Consider the following 20,705-nt stretch of genomic DNA (forward strand, 5'->3'; position numbering starts at 1 on the left):
TATTTTAAATACATTTTCACACCTTCCTGCCAGTTTACTCCCAATCTTGTAACTGTGTACTTAGACCTGGACTATTTTTTCATATTAATGGAGGGCTGTGTTAAGTTGAAGGTGAATTTAATTTTTTTTTATTTATATTCTGCCTTTTCATTGCTGGTCAACCACTTCTAAGGGATTACATTCAGGTACCGTAGGTGTTTCCCTGTCCCCAGAGGGTTCACAGTCTAACTTCTGTATCTGAGGCAATGGAGGGTGAAGCGACTTGCCCAAGGCATTTGAATGATCCTTTAACGCTGCACAGGAATCAAACCTTTCCCACTGGAAAGAAAACTGTAGAACTACAGGTCATGATATGAAACTCCAAGGGACAGACTCAGGAACATTGTCAGGAAATATTTCTTCACGGAGAGGGTGGCGGATGATTTGATTGCTCTCCCAGAAGGGAGGGCTGTATGTGGTATGCTTTGGAGTTGGTTCTGAGGGGAAGAGGTGGTAGGGCCAGGATTGGATGGAGGGAATAAAAAAGGAAAACTAGGGAATATGTTTACAGTGGGATTGGTTGTTGGACCAAACATTTATGTGCAACGCTTATATTGTGCGCTGTTTTCTGTGTTGCATATGCTATTGTTATCCCATGTGTGTGTAACGTCTTCCGGTTAATAAAAATTATTTTGAAAAAAAAAAAAATGGTGGTAGAAAAATACCATATAGCCCACCTAGTATATCCATCCATCCAATTTATGTAGCTCTTACAATTCCCATCACTCCCTCCGAGATCCCCTGTATTTATCCTATGTGTTCTCGAATTCAGATACTGTTTTTTCTCTGGAAGACCAGATTACATGTGTTTTACCTTTATTCTTCACGAGTGTATGAGATCAAGTCTTCCATTCTACATCACTAGCATATCTTACAACTTCAAGCTACTTTTCAATCTACTCCTTGTTTTGCAAGGCACCAATTTAAGGGACAAATTAGTTTCTTCTGATTTTTCCAAATTGATCCCACCTCAGTTGGAAGAAGTATAGGTCTTAGCCCTTGTGGCTACTCTGTGTCCATTGTCCATGACTATAGCTGTTATTGCTACACTACAATATGTCATCAAATTGTGATATTGCACTACTCATGTGTAGTATATATTATTGAATGCCTGTGTCGCAAGATAAATACATATAGTGGTTACCCTGGAGTTATCTCAAACATTCACAAGCAACAGTTCCTTTGGTTACTCATTGTTTGGATCAACATCACGAGTTTTCTGACCTACGTTTCTGTGTGATAGATCATTTGGTTAAAGATTGAGGAGGAGGTGGTATTTCGAAACAGTTACTAAAGCATTGGATATATTGGCTACAGACCTTAGTTCCACATGGCCTTAATACAGATCAGGATTTATCTGTGTTTCTATTAAATTTGTTCTACTTCAAGTGTATTTAAGTGTTTAAAAATTTTTTTAAGTATTTTATGGGCTACACTCATGAGCAGTCATTTAATATCTTACATTAAGTGGATAATAAAGTTCATTTTGCTTTTCAGATCTTTGATATCATCTTCAGCAGGTTTTTAAACAGCGGGCCTTCTTGGTGCTTTTCATGCTAACTCCGTTTTGAATAAGAGCACTTCATTCAGCTAAGTGAATTTTGCTTCCACTGATGCAGATGTATCGATCGAAAAATTAGCTAATCTCGGGACTATTTTATGAGCTGGATCTGTATACAAGTAATGGAGTAATTTTATATACACTACAAACTTTTTTATTTTTAAATATAAAAGGACTGAACCCGTTTTGTCCCTCACATGGTTGAACGAGAGAGAGGACAGGGTTCATCTCTTTCTTTTGACACTTTTATGCTGTGTGGTTGAGACGTTAAAACAACTCCCAGCTTGCTGACACCCTTGCACTCATTTCATATAAATATAAGCTTTTAGTGCCTGGGTAGTACCTAGCTGGTTTTTTTTTACTGCTGAGGTGTGGACTGAAGCATGCTGGCTACTTGCCACTTCTGTGTTTGATTGTTGTATTCCTAAGTGAATAATTTCAGAGCAGAGGATGGCCCAGGACTGTTAGGAATGACTTACAGTGCATGCGAAAATTCTTGTCTTTTCGCAATTAACTTCCATCTGCAGTCACCCAAATGTTACTTCATTTTCTCATCACCAGCTGTTCCGACTGACATGGAAACTGAAACTTGCTATAGTGTCCCCTGTCTACAATTACTGAGACTTGACTTTTTTTGCACCAGTTATTAAACCCCAAAGTGGAGGTACATGCCTGCATAATACAACAACAAAAAAATATCAGTACAGCTACTGTAAAAATGCCAAAACTGCTTGAGAATGAGGCTGGGCAAATCACAGGCAGTGGAGCTGGGTCACAGCGGCTGCATCATGGTTATCCCCCGCCGCTGCTGAAGTGAGGGAACAGGAGCCAGAATGCCAGTGGACCAGTAGTGGCAACATTGCTGATCACCCTGCAGCTAGGCAGGGGCAGGGCCTCAGCGTGGTAGTAACATCAGTGATCACCATGCAGCTGCCACTTCTGAAGAAAAGTGCCAAGAACCAGGACAGTGTGGAGCTGGGCACAGCAGCCAAATACTGTGCTAGAGGCTATGGGCTACCCTTAGCTGCAGGTGGGGAGGGAGGAAGGGAGAGAAGAGATTGAGGCATAGGCTGGAGGGGAGATGTGTACATTTAATTTGAATATATGCCTATGGTTTTATGTGCTGCTAGTGAGTAAAACCAAAAATTCTATCTTTTTCTTTTGAGGAAATTCCTGGAAATGAAACGTGATATAATCGGAAGTGTGTAAGAGTTTATGTACAAACGTTTGGCTTTTCATCTGTCTCTTATTTGCACCCTTGGAGGTTTCCCGCTCATAACAAACCAAACCAATTACAGTGTTTGCATCCTGTAGTCTGGGCGCCGGGGCAGTACAGTATCCCGCGCTGGCAGCCTCTCTGGGCACCACAAGAACATAATCTTCAGCAGGACCAGCACGGGTGGCTCTTCAGGCAGCGGGAGAAAGCTTATGCTATGAGATTGTGCCTTGAAGTATATCCTACAGGTGACACCTATTCATAGCACTACAGGTCACAATCGGGGTGCTTAATGGCATAACGTCCACTGTCACCCGTTGAACACTACTAGGAACAGTGACAATCTATAACATGCGCCCCTACAGCAAAAACACTTATTGGAAATGCTGTATTTACAAGAGAAGCTGGTTTCATGTAAGGAGTAGCTTTTTAGAGCTATTTTGGAATATTGCTCAGTCACACTCCCAGTTATCTCGCCAGCCAAGGTTCATTTGATTCTGTAGCCTTTTTTTTAAAGACTTTTTTTGTTCCAGTAAAAATAATAAATGAATTCACTTATCTTGCATCTAAATCCATATGTTGCTTGAAGGAAATAATTCTTTGTACACAGTAATCGTTCCCATGGAATTCACCACAAAAATGTATAGTTGTTTACAACTTCCAACAAAACAAGAGCAATGCAGCATGTTGGTAAACCAGCAACAGCGAATGCCATTATTAGTCTGGGATTTTCATGCGAGGGCGCTAATTTTAACGTGCATCCTTGTACACGCATTTTTTTTTTAGCACAAAACTCCTTGCTGCATCGGCAGTAAAGTCTGTGCATAAAATAATGTGCCCACAACTGAGGGTTAAAGTGGGTGCTGTGCCAAACGCCCCTTATTGTATTCCTGTATCTGGTGGCATTGGCTATAATTTGCCGTTTCCTGAATTTCTCCTGCCCACCTGCTCCAGTGGTTAGAATAACGGCATGGGAACCAGGCAACCTGGGGTCAAATCCTGCTTCTGACAGGTCACCTTAACTCTTGTTGCCTCTGCTTGTGAGCCCTCTGGGGCAGAGACTCATTGCACCCTGGCTTGGGGTGCTGTAGAAATGGCGAAATAAAAATTGAGCCGCCCCTTTTTTTGAATCAACCTTTCAAGCGAATCATCCACTTTCATCACTACGTTTCTTAGCCAAAGTAATTGAGTCTATTGTACTAGCCCAGCTCACTGATGTCCTCATTGACCAGTTTCGATTTGGATTAAAAAAAAAAAAGTTCAGCACAGAGACTTGCAAATCTCAAGCTCTGACAACTAATATTGGAGGATTTGATGACAGTACTGACTATGTCATGGCTCTCCTTGAAATACCTTGGACCGCATGATTCTCTTGCATCATCTTCTGTCTTTAGGATTGCCTCAAGCCGGGTTGGAATGTTTGACTCGTATATATCTGACCGTTCTTATCAAATTAGGATTGGTGGTTCTATCTCTGACAAGAGCTCAAGGCTCTGCTCTATCAGCGACATTATTCAACATCTGCCTTACCCCACCGGGTAAAGTACTGGCATGTTTTGATGTAAACTATGGAGTTTATGCCAATGACCTTCAGTTCTTCATGGTTCTCATAATTAAATTATGACTAAATGTGGAAAAGACCGAGCTCGTCATCCTTATGCCCCTGAAAGATCTGCCTCCCGGGTACCCCTTTCTCACAGCATCCCAATCGGACGACCTGTGTGGAAACCATTCTTGTCCACGTGGAATCACATTGATTCTGTGGTAAAGAGTTCTTTTTACAGGTCATGTCTACATAGGTGGATGAAACCATTTTTTGATCCACAAGATATCCGCACGGTCTTGCAGGCACTTATTCTAACAGGCCAGGTTTATTGTAACGCCTCTGTACCAGGCTCCCTGCTAATTCCATTCAGGCTATACAAAATGCTGCCACTTGATTGTTAACCGGTGCAAAGATTCGTGATCCTCTCTCTCCGATCTAGTCATCCTTGCACTGGTTACCAATCCAATGGAAAATTCAGTACAAGCTACTCTCTTTAATACATGAATTATTGTATAAAAGGAGTCCATACCCTAGTATGGACATGCATTGAGATCTGCTAATAAAAACGTGCTGGAGATTCCTTCTTCTGAGAGCCTTCTCCGTAGCTGTGCCAGGTCGATGGAGCTCCCTCAGGCAACGACTTGTCAGAAATCTTTCAGAAAGGCTTTAAACGACTTATTTATTTGTTCAAGTCTTTGGAGAGAGAGGTTCAGACTAATTAGCGAGTGGACCTTTGCAGATTCTGGTCCTTGTTTGTTTTTTTTTTAGGGGAGAGAAATTTTGTACCGCGTGTTCCTATATGGCTTTATTGAAGCTTTTTTGTTTTACATGCTTTATTTTTGAATGTTTATGTTGGGATCTGCCTCGAACATGTTTATGTTTGTGTGCGGAAAATAAATTCTTTGAAATAAATAAAACCCCTGGCAGATTTTAAGAGTCTCTCATGAAAAGATTTTGCTTTCTGTCCTATGATCAAATTTCTTGCAAAACAAGAGAGAGAGAGAGAGGGAGAGAAAACCCCATGTCCAATGCTTGGTTCTGCTTCAGAGGGAACGTGCTCCCCTTAGAAGAAGAGGTGGGTGCCTCTCCTTTAAGAGCTGGAGCCATGTGGTTGCCGTGTCAGTTTCACCCTTCTACCTACCCCTCACCCTCCCCTTCTGAGTGTCAGTTTCACTATGGCGATGGCTGACAGCAAGGAGCAGCCTTCAGCGGCAGAGAGACCTGATGAGGGGGAGTGCTCCCTCTGAGCAAGCTGGAGGGCAGCAGAGGGGGAGAGAGGAGCTAAAACCCAGCCCCCCGATCCTGGGGAGTTAGTGAGGGAAGGCAGCAGCAACCTTTCAGCCACCGGGACCCGGACTGCGACCCGTTCTTGTAAACCTGACTTTGAATTCCTTTTTCGTCCTGGGCAATCCCCTCCTGCCCGCTTCTTTCGGTGTCCGGCTCCGAAGCTCCTCTAAGATGTTATCCGGATCCAAGAATTCTTTTAAACTGAAGCAGGATGTGCAAGAGCCCACGGTAAGTGGTAAAAAGCTGAGAGCTAGGGAAAGCATAAAAGTATTGCATTTTGTTTGGGTGGTAGCATGAGAGTGTTTTCCTCTTTTTCCCATCATCTCAAGTTTCAAGCAAACCCCTTTTTCTTTGACGTTAGCTGAGTTGCCAGGGTTATTTTTTCAGCTCTGCAGTCTGGAAGGCCCCTTATTATTCACCGAAAGTCCTCAGACTGTGCCTGTATTGGTGCTGAATGTTAACCACCCCAGGGTGGTCAGCTAGGAGCCCCCATGGCAGGCTAAGATGCCTTAGAAACTGGACTTTGGCGGGAGTCTGAGAAAGCTGCTCATGGTTCCAGGGAAAAGTTGTTTCCAAACGAAATACTAGCCTCCCCCACCCAGTACGTTCCTAGCATAATAAGATTATTGTTTGCCAGGCTGAGGCTAGACAAAGAACAACACAGTGTCAGGGAAAAAAAAAACAATTTTAGCTTTTGAAGTCTGAGAGCTGAAAGGTTAGGGGTGGAGGACTAATAGCAGTATTTGCATGTTATGTGAATTACGTTTTGGTGCTAGATTACCAGAAATCCTGCCAGCAAAAGCAGGGGCACAAGCTGCCCTCCTCAGTGCCCTGCCACAGTTCCTAACCGTGCCACTGCTGGTGATGGGGGTTGACCAGAGACCATCTCCTCATTTTACAGGGAAGGCTGATAAAACATCTGAAGAGCAGCAACCTGTCCTTATGTTATGATGCTCTTAATACTTAATAATCAAAATGTGTCAATGAAAAACGATAATTAAGATCCCTCTTTAAGTGCTTGAATGTTTTTCCTGCTTAATACCCAATTCCACCATTATGAATTGAAGTAAATGAGGGGGATGCCGCTGTGCTGATTGTCATCAAAAGCTCATGCAGGTGCTGCAGCAGTGCATATGAGGCATGAATAGTTTTAGAGTGTGCTTAGGAAGGGTGGCATGCTAAAAGATGCAGACTTTTACTTATAAAAAAGGAGATGTAAAAATATCAGAAATCTAAATATAATTTTAGACATAAAGAGGAGACCTAGGGATAAGACCTAAAAAACCAAAGTGATAGAGTGGAAACAATGGACAAACTGAGTTTAGTTAGAGTGGGAGCAGACATTTAAGTCCATAGCTGTTGCAGAGAAATATTTGGGTTTAGAGAAATTTTGGAGACTTTGTTCTTGAGTGGGGAAACAGTGCTGAGTGCCAGAATTGGGGCCCTCAGCCTTTTTGTAATCATGTCATGATTCTCTCAGTGGTGTCGGGGTACGCAGCACTGCTTGAGAGAAACTGCAAAGTTACAAAGCCCATGCCCCTGACATCCATCAGTGTAAGTTATGTGGCTTGGAGACCCCACCAAAAGTGGCCGAGTTCTGACTCCCATGTGGAAGACATATTGGACCCTGGGTAAGACACACTGTCCTCTTTGTGGGGCTATGTGCAATGCAGAAATCTACAAGTTACTACATCCCTACAGCACTCATTGCTTGACTATTAAAAACCAGCTTTATTGACTCAGCCTCTCTTTGGGTTAAGACTGAGGGTAAAGTCTGAGACCCAAGGGCTGAAGATGCAGTATTAGAGGGGAAGAGGGCTAATGTCCTACCACTTCATCCCAATAGCCTACCAGTGGAGGTGGTGGCCAGCACTAGGGTTGCCAGTTGGCTCTAGATTCACCCGACGGTGTTGATCCAGCCCTGCATGTACTCCATTGCATGCAGGGGACTTGTAGTTTTGATTTCCCTTTGTAAATCCTAAGAAAAGTAAGACTACTGGTCCCTGCATGCAATGGGAGTAAACCCTGTCAGGAGAATCTGGAGCCAGTTGGCAACCCTTGCCCAGCATCGTGGTGGGTTTTAGACAGGTTCCGGCCAGATTGCAGGGCTGCGGAGGGAGGTGGGTGGAGAGAGCTGATGCTGGTTTGTATACAGGAACGAGTCTGCTCATCTACCGGAGGAAGGACCTCTCCAGTAAGCAGACTGGGTGGGCCAATTGGTCTTGAAATGACCATGGCCAAGGCAGGAAGATGAAACCTCCTGTTAACAGCCTTATGAAGAGGGGATAATATCTGGGCATTTCAAGGAGTCGCTTCTTTTTGGGAGTGTTCGCATGGAATTTACCAGCTGGGTCCCTGACTGTTGGAGACACACGGGCTACAGATTCTTTTCCAACCTTTGTTTGCCAGCTGTCACTTCTGTACCATGATAGATCTCCATTCAGTCCTCCCTGCTGGTATGGCTCCCCTCTCAGGGGAAGCTTTCTACACCTCTTGTCCCACAAGCCCCAGACTGGAAGAACTTTGCACTCTGCCATGATCCATTCATGAGAAATGGCTGTGCTTTCTTTTGATCTGGCTCTTAAAACAGGTTTGTTAACCATTAACCTACTGTGTATGTAATTAAATTAAAATATTAACCACATCCCTTTCAGCCAGGGAGCTGAGAACGGAGAGACTTAATGTTCCAACACCAAATGTGAAAAGATTCTTTGCTGATATGTTGAAAGTGATCTTAATTTATATAAAAACATATATGCTGTTGCTAAGTCTTGTGCTAGATTGTGACGTGGACATCTCACAAAAGTTTCTTGACTTTCAATTTTGTATTTCTTTGCTGCAGTTGGGGTCACAAACAATGAAAAAGGGGAAATAGAAAATGGATGCATCCAGGCTAGTGCCTGGAAGCCGTCTGGCAATGTAAAATTCCTAATGTGACGCTCTCCCCTCCCCCCACAGACCTCATCCCTCTCTTCTCCCCCCTCCTCTGTCCCAAAGCAGGGAGGAGGGGTGTGTGGCCCTGGGCTCCCACTGCTCCCCCTTCCCTGGTTGCAAGGACCACATGCACTCTGCCTGCTGCTTTGAAAAAGAAATGGATGGTGAGGGTAGAGGTGTGAATTGGAGATGAGAACAGCAGTTGGGGAGGAGTGAAAGGCTAGGCTTTGGAGGGAGCTGGGGAGGATGGGGCAAGGTCTACGAGTCAGAGCATTGAACTGTGATTCAGGAGAAACCCTTAAGCCTCTGCCACTGGCTGTCTCTGAGCGTCTTTGGGCAAAGTCATTTTTACCTCTGGGTGCTACCGTTCTAAGGCTGCCCCTGCCCCTGTCACCCTGTGTGACCTTGGGCAGGTTAACTGATTCTCTGTGTGCCTCAAACTCAGATGAAAGCAAGTTATTTGTCTTAATCTGGCTTTCACAGGCAGCCAAGTTAAAAAGTACTAATGGAAAAACTCATGCAAAACCCCAAATATCTCTATGAATGCCAAAGTGGTGGTTAGGTGATCCATTTATTGGACTCTATGCAATGCTGAATACCTGCCTGACTGCAAAGATTTGTAGCCTAACCCTGGTAAACACTTTCCTCACAGGCCTATACAGTAAAGTGCGGCCGCGGTTACCCTGTTTCTAACCCGCTTTGTACCCACAATTTGGCCGCGTCAATCTAACCCGCGATTCACTATCCGTTTTTACCAATCCTTACCGCTTCTTTAAATCGACGCGTATCCCTTTCCGCCCGCGGCATGTATATGATATGTAAACGATCGGATTAGCTATTCCCTCCCATACAGTAACGTGCGGCCCAATTATCGCCTTTTTAACCAACTGTTTTGCTGCGTCTTTAACCCGCTAATTTACCGCCTACCCTGACCCTGACGTTAGAGGGATGTGACAGCAATAGCAGGCTCCGGTCAAATAAGTGGGTGGGTTGGAGCAAGCAAGTAACATGGTGTGGCCTGGTTCTCCTACGCTCGGGCATCGGGGATTGCCAGTCCTCTCTCGCCCCCCTCCTGAAGCAAGGCGCAGGGCGAAAATCGACTCGACATGTTATTAAAGGAAATAGAAATTGTAACAAAAGTAAACGAGCGGGCGCCCGGCACTGCCGCACTTTTTCTTACGCGCCCTTACTGTATCGGCCTGTTAGTTAGGCTGCATGAACGCTGCAGCCCAGCTGTGCCTGGGATTAAGCTCAGGCCCTTAAATCTGTCCTTCACAAAAGCAGTCTATAGATGATGAGGAGGTGTTTGGAAGCCTACCAAGGCTTTAATTACTCACCATGCTGAATCCGAGGTACCCAGAGGGCTTACAATCTGTCTGTACCTGAGGCAATACTTGCCCAAAATCACAAGGAGCGGCAGTGGGATTCTAATCCTGTCTTCCCTGGCTCTCAGCTTGTGGCTCAAAGACCTAGGCTGCTCCTCCACTCCAATGGTTGCCGCTAGGACACAACACCATGATGGGATGGCTGGGTAGCTCTAAATCAGCTGGACAGGCTGAGTCCATCCTGGTTTTATCCCCCAGCACATCTCTGGACTTGTAACTCTGACCAAGTCTCCAGATGCACTTGGGGTAAAACCAAGGCAGGCTCGGTCTGTCTCTTATGACATGTTGCAGCCTGGAGTTCATGCAATAGTCTGTGCTCATTATTTTCTCTTTCAGTTCTTCCCCCTGTTAGATGGACTCAAGGAGAGTTAGAGCTCTTCATTTTCCATCAACATGCTCAGTACTGTCAATGACCCTGTTTATTTTTAACTTACATCCCAGTGCATTGTGGTAATCGTAGTCCTTCCTCCATTTGCAATCAGGGCAGCTGATACAGAATGAATCAGGACGGGGGTTGTCCGAAAGCCAGGACTGGCCTGGAATCTCCCTCTTTGAAAGGGGAGAAAGGAGTTACCTGACTGCTCTCGTTCCTTTTTTTTAACCTCCGCCTCTCCTATTGATCCACTCAGTGATCCCTCAGAATGAGAAGATGCGATCTTTGGAGAGGTTCCTGGTATCTCTCTTGGCCCTTGGGAATGCCAGAAGGATATTCTTAACCCACGTGTTGAGGATCCAGGCATTCCCTGGAAAGAGATCGCGCACCTTCTTTTCACCTGGATCCTGACCGTGTCTTCTTTTCCTTGTAGCTGAGAGTTCCAGAGGTCCACGAGGTGAATAAGGACGACAGAAAGCTTGCACTGAAGTGTTTCCCAGGTGGGTGGCAGATAGGGCTGAGGGATTTGGAATGACCAATGGACTCCGTAGCCTTTGAACATGCAGAGCCAGTTCTGGTTTTCCCCCTGGCATCTGTGGACTTGGAGAAATTGTAACCCATGTGTGAAGGACTGCCCCTGGCTCTTCAGAAGACATGAAGCCAGTTGGTGAGCCTAAGGCGGGAGGAGACCAGTAGGAGATTGTCACCTCCCACTGGTGAACCTGGAGAAGCCAATCCATTTCTGGTTTTGCCCCAATGAATGTAGTCCTACGAAATGCCCTGCTGAGTCAGATCATCAAGCCCAGCTTCCTGTCTCTCTGACAGTGGCCAGTCCTGGTGACTTATTTATCTATTTAATAGCATTTATTACCCGTCCCTCAAAGAATAGTTCAGGATGAGGTACAAGTACAAGTTCTATACAAGTAACTGTACAAGTACAGTTCGAGTACCCCTGTTTTATTGTAACTTTTCGCTATCTTTGTTTATGTTAACGTTATTTCCCCCTTGTTCCTTGTAAACCAATATGATAGGATCTGTATCATGTGAATGTCGGTACAAAAAAAGCACTAAATAGATAAATAAGTAGACATTCATAAAAGCATGACAAACAATAAGACTACAAAGTAACACAAATCAAAATTTAAAATAATAAAATCGCAGTTAAATCAGCTTACTGGAAGGCCTCATTAAACAGATACGTTTTAAGAGCTTCTTAAACTGTTTATAATCCTGTGTGAGTCTCAAGGATAGGGGGAGAGTGTTCCACAAAGCAGGTTCAGATATAGAGCAGAAAGGTTCGTGAGTCATTGAAAGCCTGACTAATCAGGGAGAGGGGATATCTAGAAGAAGCTGATTTGCAGACTGGAAGGTACAAGCTGGAGTATGGATTTGTAAAGTGGAAACAATCCAAGGGGAGGAAATATTGTGAAGCAGATTGTGGATGATAACAGCAACTTTATACTTGATGCACCTTGGTACAGGAAGCCAGTGTAGGTCTTTCAGGGTGGGAGTAATATGATCTTGAACTGGAGTTCCAGTAAGTAGATGGGCAGCTGAGTTCTGGATGATCTGCAGGGGCCTGATGATGGCTTGGGGTAAACCAAAGTTAAGAGAGCTTCAATAGTCTACGAAGGGAAAGATTTAAGATTTGGAGAACTGTACGAAAGGTTGTAGGTTTCAGTAGGGTCTTAGGTGACTAAGGGGGTCATTTATCAAAATGTGCTAAGGCGTTTTCGCATACATTAAGGGCTTATCGCAATTGAAAAGCCCCGTTAACGCATGCGATAGGCCCTTAACGCATGCGATAGCACCATATCGTATGGTGCGATGCAAATCCGAAAAAGAGGAGGAGTTAGGGGCGGGAATGGGCTGGGTTTGCCAGTCTGCAAAGTGCTATCGCACAGACTTAACGCCGATTTTAACTACACCTTTTTCAGTAGCGTTAAGCCGTGCGATAGCTTGTGTTACGGGGTGGTAAGGTGTTAGCACATTTCACAATGTTTCCTGAAAGGCCTGTTTTAATAGGTTTGAAGCTCCTGGAGCACCAGCCTAGCCATCTGAGGGGGAGAGAGGGAGGGAGAGAGCGCCTAGCCATAATGTCCTCTCCCTAGATAGGTATTTATATCTCTATGGGAGGCCCACCTAGTAACTGGAGGTGAGGTTTAGGTAGTAGTGTAGGGGGTTAGGGGCCACTTTGACATTCAACGTGAGACGTACGAACAGAACAGTGGTCTCTTGTGAAGATTTGATGAGCTACAGAGAGAGGAAACTACCCAAAGATGAGATTTGTGCAATGTTCTCTCCACCTAGCTTGATGTTACCCAGGTAGAGTGTCCATCAAGCTAGGTTGAGAGAACCTTGCACAAATATCATCTTGGAGTGAGTTTCCTCACTCCGAAGGTCATCAAATCTTCACAAGAGACCAGTGTTCTGTTCGTATGTCTCACTTTGAATATCAAAGTGGCCCCCTAACCCCCTAAACCTCACCTCGAGTTACTAGGTAGGCCTCCCAAAGAGATATAAATACCTATCTAGGGAGAGGACATTATGGCTAGGCTCTCTCTCTTTCTCTCAGCATAAACCATGCCCCTTTTGCTATCGCATGCGATACTTATTGCATTTTGATAAATCCAGGCCTAAGTTTGTTAAATGAGCTTTTAACTATGGTTTTTATCTGAGGAACCATGGTTAATTTCGGGTCAAGTATGATATCAAGATTTTGAACAGACTGAGAAATGGGAATAGTATCACCAATGAATTGAAGGGAATCAGAGATAGAAAAACAGGTTTATGGCCTAAGACAAGGGCCTCATTTTCTTTAGATTTAAGGATAGCTTATTATTGAAGAACCATGTCTTGATGGAATGCAGGCAAAGAGATACAAAGCAGATTGGAGCAGACCAAGAGGAACGTAGTGGGAAGAAGAACTGAAAATCATCCGCAAACATTTTGTGACACCAAGTTGAGCAAGTAAACAGCAGAGAGGTGTAAGATAAATGTTGGAGAGAGGGCAGAGCCCTGAGGGACTCCTGAAGTAATTGGATACCTTGACAAAGTGGGTCCATTCAAACTGTTCTGTTAAGAGCAAATGGAAAGATAAGAAGTGAAGCGTGTGAGCACAGAACCAGCAATGTCAATCTCTGACAGGCGGGAAAGAAGAATAGAGTGGGTATCAAAAGCTGGGAGAACGTGCCTGGCCGATCCAAAATGGGGAGAACCATTCTCTTCCTCAAATCTATCTGGCTAATAATTGTCTAAGGACCTGGCCTCTGCCCTTTTTCAAAGCCTGCTCTGCTACTAGCCTCGACCAATTCCTCTGGCAACAAATTCACAGTTTAATTGTGCATTGAGTGGAAAAAATCCTCTCTCCAATTTGTTTAAAATCTGCTACTTGCTAGTTCCATGGACTGCCCCTACCCCTTTGAAGGGGTAAATAACCATTCCCTATTTACCCGTTCTACCCCCACTCCTGATTTTATAAACTTCTAACATATCTCCCTTAGCTGTCTCTTCTCCAAGCTGTTCCACTCCACTCAGGATTTGTTTTATAAACCTCTGCCATAGAGTCCTACTTTTCTTAAGGACACCCAGTCCTTGCATGGAATGGGGCAAAGCCAAAACAGGTTCGGCCTCTCTGTGTTGACCTAGGTAAAGTGGAAACCTTAGTAAAAGCTCCCCTGGAAAGGACCATGTCCACCATAAATCATGAACACATTAGCTATGTAAACAAGCCACATTTTCTCTTTGTTTTCAGGTCTTTAATGAGATACTTGGTATTCTTGACTGTTTTCCTTGTACTCTTATACTGCTGCCTTTTGTTTATGTCTCTCCTGTTGGGCTGGACTCCCTGATTCACAATACTTAAGCTGGAAAATCTTGTTTTAAGAAAAGTGGACACCAGGTATGCACCAGTGGTAGATCCCTGCAGGCTTCAGCCTGTGGTCGCTTATAAGTAAATGGTGGAAGGCAACGACCAAATTGACCCATCCAGTCTATTGACCCACCAAGCTCTACAATGAGGGAGATGGGATGAAGGCTAAAACTTGGCCTAGGCAGAGGGAATTCTCAGCGGTGGGGGAGCGAGGCCGGGGCACAGAAGATCCTCAGCAGTGGGAGAGTGCAATGTGTAAAGCCTGGGATGGGCACAGAGGATCCTCAGTAGTGGAGTCTGCAGTGTTAGTGGTTTAGTGAAAATGGACAGACTAGAGTGGCTTGAGGGTCTTTATCACAGCCATGTTTCTAATGTATAATGGCTGCCGATTAGAGAATGGTTTGGTCTGTTTTGCTTGCTTGTTGGAGGAGAGGTTTCCATACACATCTGTGGAGTTTTAACTCAGGATGTCTGAGTTCTTGAACGCAAACATTCAGTGCTGACGAATCCCTCCTGGGTATCGGAAGGGTGCTCAATAATTGTCTGAGCAATGCAAGAAGAGTTCCACAGATGACAGTTCTCCCACAACAGCCCCACCTTCCCTGGCCCTTTGCGATCTGCGTGCCATGGCGAGTCCCCAGCAGCAGTCACAAAACCAGCTGTCAGCCAGCAAATTCCTTTTCAACCCAAGGACTGCGTTGGGAGCAAGCATCTGAGGGTCGGCACAGGTCAGTAGCTCCCAATTGATATCCATCGCCTGAATTCTTAAAGGGACGGGAGAGAGTAAGTATATGGTCCTGACCCTAGGAGCCCATCAATCAATCGATTGAAAGCCCTGGTAAAGACAGAGAGCTGGAGTGACTGATGTCTCCGGGGACTCTTGAGGGAGCCCCTGGTAACCTGAAATATTTCAGTCTTTGCTGTGTCATCTCCTGGGGGGGAGGTTTCCATTTAAATTGATTGATTGTGGTATAAAGCTGAAAAGTGTGGATGTCTTTGGTTGTTTGTTGCAGGCAGCAAAGTCCAGTTGTTAAGAGCCCAGGCAAAGTTGCTCCAGGTTCTGTCATTGCTTATTAATGAGTCTCTGCCGTACCCGGGTAAGAGTTTGTTCGGGCAGTAAGGGCCTTGTGCCGCAGGTTATGCCTTTTCCGATGGCTGAAGGACCTTAACCGTGGGCCTTAAGCCTCATAATACAGTCGAGATACCAAGTACATGAGACACTCTCGGTCAAGCAGGACCTTATCGCTCAGTTTCCACCCCGGAGATTACAATGTTGCGACCCATCCTTTTCCTCCAAATGATCAGTTCTTAATTGCCCCTGGTGCATGCCGCTTCCTTCCTCATGTTTAGTGTCCACATTCACTGTCAGCACAGGGTAAAACAGTAAGCTAGCTTCCCTTTAGTCAATCCAGGCATTGCATGTGCACAGGAGAGAGGATTTGTCAGAGCACAGGGCAAGGGGTTCCAATCCCAGCACTCTCTCTCTCTCTCTCCCATTCTGTATTATCTAGTACCACACTATTTCCCTGCGCATCAGTTCTAATTCCATCTCTGCTGCCAACTATCTTTAGACCTTGGACTCCAGTAAACCTTTGCATACTAAGATGTTTGAGTCACTGTCTCATCCCAGGTCAACTGAACAGGCTGATCCAGTTCTGGTTTTGCCCCCACTGCATGCAGGGATTCGGAGTTCTGATTCTTCCATAGATTTCCCCAAGAAAATCAGAACTGCAACTCCATGCAAGCAATGGGGCACAACCAGGACTGGATTGGCCTGCTTAGTTAACCTGGGGTGAAGTGGCAGTCCCTGGGAGTACATCCCCCCTACCCCCAGTCCCATGAGTTTCCCCTCATGACTCATGGTTATTGGACCTGGTGGCAGAGGATTCTAGCCAGGGTGATGCTGCAGTTTCATATCCTAACTGCCCCTACCCCTTGCTTCCGTCCAGGTGAATGCATCCTTGAAGAAGCGGGCCATGTGAGGAAGAGTGTGACGTGCAGAGATGATGTGCTGCACATCCCTGGCACCTTGTACTGTACCAACCTAAGAACTGCCTTCATACCTGATCAAGCTCTGGGGACAGAGGTACACTGGCGCTCCGGTGGGCATTCTGGGCTAAATCTCCAGTAGCTTGCAAGAGACAGATGCAGAAAAGCCTGATTTTCACACAAATTGACATTGAGGATAGGGTAATATTACATGGCAAAATATACAGAATAAGTGCAAAAATGTGTGCCCAACTGGCCTGTCGTTTCTTTTGAAAATTCAGATTATGCACAGTTGTGAAAGCTCCCTTTTCTGTGCAGGCAGGTTTTGGTGGCTCAAAATCCACATTGAGCATGCAAGGCCAAGTAACTTCTTTATTTTAAGCCCAGCAAAGCTTTGCTTGTGCTTCCGAACATTTTACAACTGTGCCTTGCAGAGAGTCTCAGAATCTAGTGAAGCCTCGTCCTCAGGAGAGATGGGAGGTGGGGAACTTTCTTTTCAGACTTTTCTCTGTGGAGGTGATCACCATGTGTCACCCGGGTCAGGAAGCTCTTTCTTCTCCCCCCAGGATAATCACTATCAGATCCTGAATAGTGACAACGATGTTGCTCTGCCTTGCATTGAGAGAATTGTGGCAGGTAAGTGCTGGATCTTCATAGCCCAGGTGTGTGTGTGGGGGGGGGGGGGGGGGGGGTTTAAATAACTGTTTTTTGTTCTGGTAGATAGTGAACCTATTGAATTTCTTTTAGAGAATCTGGATTTCCCCTGTGGCCACATTGTGCATGGCTGTAGCGTTCTGATCTTCTCCCCATTAGAAGACTCTCTTGTGCCGTGTCAGATCACCTCCCCTGCCCTTAGCAGCTTCACCTTCATCCTGTTCTAGCAGTGATGGGCAGAGGAGTTTCACACCTACATCTTCCTTTTGGTTTATGGTTTCAGTAAGCAGCCTGTCAAAGACCAAGGTCTTGACTGCTCATTCCACCCTGAAGTTCATCCCAGAGGAGCTACTGATCTACTGCAAGGATTTCCGTATTCTGCGCTTCCATTTTAACGCGAGCGGGCTGGAGCCGCAGGCCTTCCGGGTGAGAGCCTAGAAGCTGGTGCAAGCTGTCATGTGCTGTAAAAGAGCATTCCAGGGGCTGGGTGTCAGTCAGTTGGGAGATGTTACAGAAGCAGCATCGCACTTCTTGCATGTTTGCCAGTTTAATTTGTGGCAGAAGTGCTGTGAAGTAATGCAGCCCCGAACAATTGGAAGTCATTGGTTCTATGGGATACCAAAGGCTTAGCTCCTTTCTGCAGACTCTCAATGCCAGCCACCTGTTTGTTAATCCTGTCTTCCAGATAACAATGGCCATTGCACAAGCCCATCAGGACTGTAGTAAGACGGCATGCTGTGAGAATGTAGCTCTCCAAGATGTGCGTAAGTAGCTGACTGCACTATCCGCGCACAGAGACATGTATTGAGAGAGAGGCAAATGTAGTGCTACAACAACCGTGTAAGAAGAGTCAGCACAGTTTGCAGTAGCGGTCAAAAAAGCAAGCAGGATGTTAGGGATTCCTAGGAAAGGAATGGAGAGTAAAACAGAGAATATCATAGTGCCCCTGTATCAAGAAATGGTTTAACTACACCTTGAGTACCGTGTGCAGTTCCGGTTGCCCCATCACAAAGAGATAAAGCACAACTAGAAAAGGTGCAGAGAAGGGTAAGAAAAAAATGTAAATAGGATATAACAGTTTGCCTATGATAAGCTACACAGGTTAGGGCTCTTAAGCTTGGAGAAGAGAAAATTGAGAGAGGATATCACAGGAGTTTATAAACTCATGAATGTAGTAGAGTGGGTAAACAAATAGGAGATGGTTACTTACCGGGAATAGGGGACAAGCCAAAAAACTAGCAGGTAGCAGATTTAAAACAAACTGCAGAAAATCTTTTTTCATTCATCACAAAAATCAAGCTGTGGAATGTGTTGTTGGAGGATGTGGTCAAGACATCTAGCATAACTGGGTTTAAAAGAGCTTGGAGAAATTCCTAGGGGAACCATCCATAAGCAATTATTAGCCAGGTGGACTTGGGTAAACCACTGCTTAATAAGGAATGGATCTGGTCTTTGGGATCTGCCAGGTACTTCCTAATGACCCAGACTGGCCACTGTCACAGACAGGATGCTGGGCTCGATGGACCTTTGGTCTGACCCATGTTCCGTTCTTTTCATAGTGTGACAGCAACCATACAACTACGGAGAGAGACAGAATAGATCTACAGCAACAGTGTTCCTAGAGAAAAGAAACGATAGTAGTACAATGACAGCTTAACTGTAGAGACACCAAATATAGAGCTACAGTAATCATATAACTAGAGCAAGACAGAAACCATACCTGTTCCTGTGACCAATGTTCCCTCTCATTTTTGACAGGCTGTGTGTGCCAACATTTTCTTTATAATTGAGTTCATATTTCTGCGCTATGAGCCAAGGGTGTCTGAGCAAGTATAATGCAAATATCAAGATTTCTAAAGTGTTCTTTAAGGAATTGTTTTAATGAAAAGAATTCTGCATTTTAAGTTTTATATTAGCATATCATTTGATTTAAGTAAATAAACATCAAATACATTGAATGTGATGTCCTAATTTTTATACGTAAGCATGATTATATAGTAGAGATGGATATGCTATCGTGTCATTTTAGGTGTGTAAGCTCATGACCCGCACAGTTTAGAGGAACTAGTTGCCTGTGACTCGGTAAGGGGGGCTAGGCCTGACAGATTTCTTATTTTGGAATTTCAGAGAATGAGCAGATTAGGGGCAAACTGCAGAAAGAGTTTGCCACGGTGCTTTTCGACTCCTCCCTGGACTGGGAAAATGAGCTGAGACGTACTGGGGCCTCGAGCTGGCGGGTCAGCCTCATCAACGAAAGATTTGACATGTCCACAAGGTAATGGCAGTGGAGAGCTGGGCTGTAAACAGGGCAATTTCTTTGGCTGCGCTGTCAAACTTCGGGATATTCACATGGTGTGCACCAGGATACAAGAAGTCAAGGGACTCAAGTGAGCTTTCCCACTCATTCACATCTGCATGGGGAGACTTCAGAGGTAACAGGGAAAGCATTTAACCACTTTCCCTTCCCATCTGAGATACTGTACGTAGAGTTTTTAACCAAGTGGAGGACTGGCCCGATGCCTCTACAGCAGCCTTGCAGTGGGTCCGGCCTTGATCCTTAGGCATTCAGAAGTTGGGGGTGGTGCACCAAATTTCTCTTTTAATTCTTGAATTCTCTCATTTAGCCTCCCTAAATACCTCATGGTCCCCAGCAGGCTCCTAGACACAGAGCTGAAGAGAACCTTTGCGCATTTCAGCGAGGGTCGGATTCCTGTAAGTGCACAGTCTGGGCATGGGGAGGGGGCTGCCCTTTTGCACCAGGAAGGGGTTATGCCTGAGAGCCAGGGCTGTCCCTGGACTGGAATTTCTTACAGTGGGATGGGCAAGCTTCTGATGACAGATTTTATGCCTTCCAGAGATTATCCTGGCACCATCCCTGTGGCAGTGATCTGCTGCGAGTAGCCAGTTTCCAGCCCGACACAGACCCAGAAAAAGAGGACATGAGGTATACAGCTGGGGGGATGAAGAGTTGATGAGGGCATAACCAAGCAAACCCCATGGCACCTGGCATCACGTTCCATTATCCATGCCAGTCTTGATGCCTCTGGGCATGCCAGCTTTACCATTTAATCTGAAAATGCTGGGGACTACAGTAGCTGGGAAGGGTGAGGGATGCCCTTCATGTATTCAGGCATCCCTGGAATAATGGGACTTTTGCTGCAGCCTCTGGTCCTACTCATGCCATGTATTCCACATTGCGCCTATCAGCTTCATCTGCCCATGCTGAGTGGCAAGTTTTTTTGTATCAGGGCTGGGTGCTTCCTTGGTGCCATTTAATTCATGTTAGTTTGAAGGTTTAGCAGTGTCTGTTTCTCTGAATGCCATTACTGTTTTCAGCACCTTCTGACCATGTAGTTATACTACAGCACCCGCCATGGGCCAGGAATATTCTCTTCTCACGGAGAGTTTCATTCCTTTTCTGGGATGCCTCTCTACAACACCAGAGCCAATTCAGTGCAAACCAATGTCGGTGGCTTTTAATGATATCTCAGACTATAGAATTGCAGGACACCATTATTAAACTGGGTCGTATTATATTGGGTAATGGTAACCTAAAGTCTGAATCTCTCTTTCCACTCTGAGTGTCCCACTTTGCAATAAAGTCTAATTTTGGTGGCCTGGCATGGAAAATCCAATATGTTGATGGTGTCTCCTTCCTTCCTAGGTCAGTAGAAGCGATGATGCTTATAAACCACTCTCGGTGTGTGATCGTAGACACCATGGATGACCTGCCCAGCCCTTTAGATCTCCAGCTGGCCTACCTAAAGCTGCGAGCCCTCTGCACTAATGGTATTATGCTCAATCTTTGCGATGAAGTTGGTAGATCAGTTCCAAGAAGCTGTATAAAGTC

At 45.2% G+C, this 20,705-nt stretch overlaps 1 protein-coding gene across 2 annotated transcripts in view; it reads left to right on the forward strand.

Moving 5' to 3' along the window:
• The first annotated feature begins 5,513 nt into the window (after positions 1–5,513).
• The window catches only part of MTMR11 (myotubularin related protein 11), a 28,109-nt gene continuing 12,917 nt past the window's right edge, over positions 5,514–20,705 (forward strand). For both annotated transcript variants that reach the window (XR_003853105.1, XM_029581084.1), the window contains exons 1-10: positions 5,514–5,877; positions 10,775–10,841; positions 16,162–16,298; positions 16,768–16,837; positions 17,139–17,281; positions 17,541–17,619; positions 18,983–19,130; positions 19,480–19,567; positions 19,711–19,799; positions 20,520–20,644. Coding sequence is in view for 1 of the 2 variants with exons in the window: in XM_029581084.1 (XP_029436944.1) it covers positions 5,821–5,877; positions 10,775–10,841; positions 16,162–16,298; positions 16,768–16,837; positions 17,139–17,281; positions 17,541–17,619; positions 18,983–19,130; positions 19,480–19,567; positions 19,711–19,799; positions 20,520–20,644 (1,003 nt within the window). In the remaining variant the exon portion in view is untranslated. The remainder of the gene's footprint in view (positions 5,878–10,774; positions 10,842–16,161; positions 16,299–16,767; positions 16,838–17,138; positions 17,282–17,540; positions 17,620–18,982; positions 19,131–19,479; positions 19,568–19,710; positions 19,800–20,519; positions 20,645–20,705) is intronic.

This window comes from Rhinatrema bivittatum, chromosome 16 (genome assembly GCF_901001135.1).
Source record: "Rhinatrema bivittatum chromosome 16, aRhiBiv1.1, whole genome shotgun sequence".
Classification (NCBI taxonomy): domain Eukaryota; kingdom Metazoa; phylum Chordata; class Amphibia; order Gymnophiona; family Rhinatrematidae; genus Rhinatrema; species Rhinatrema bivittatum.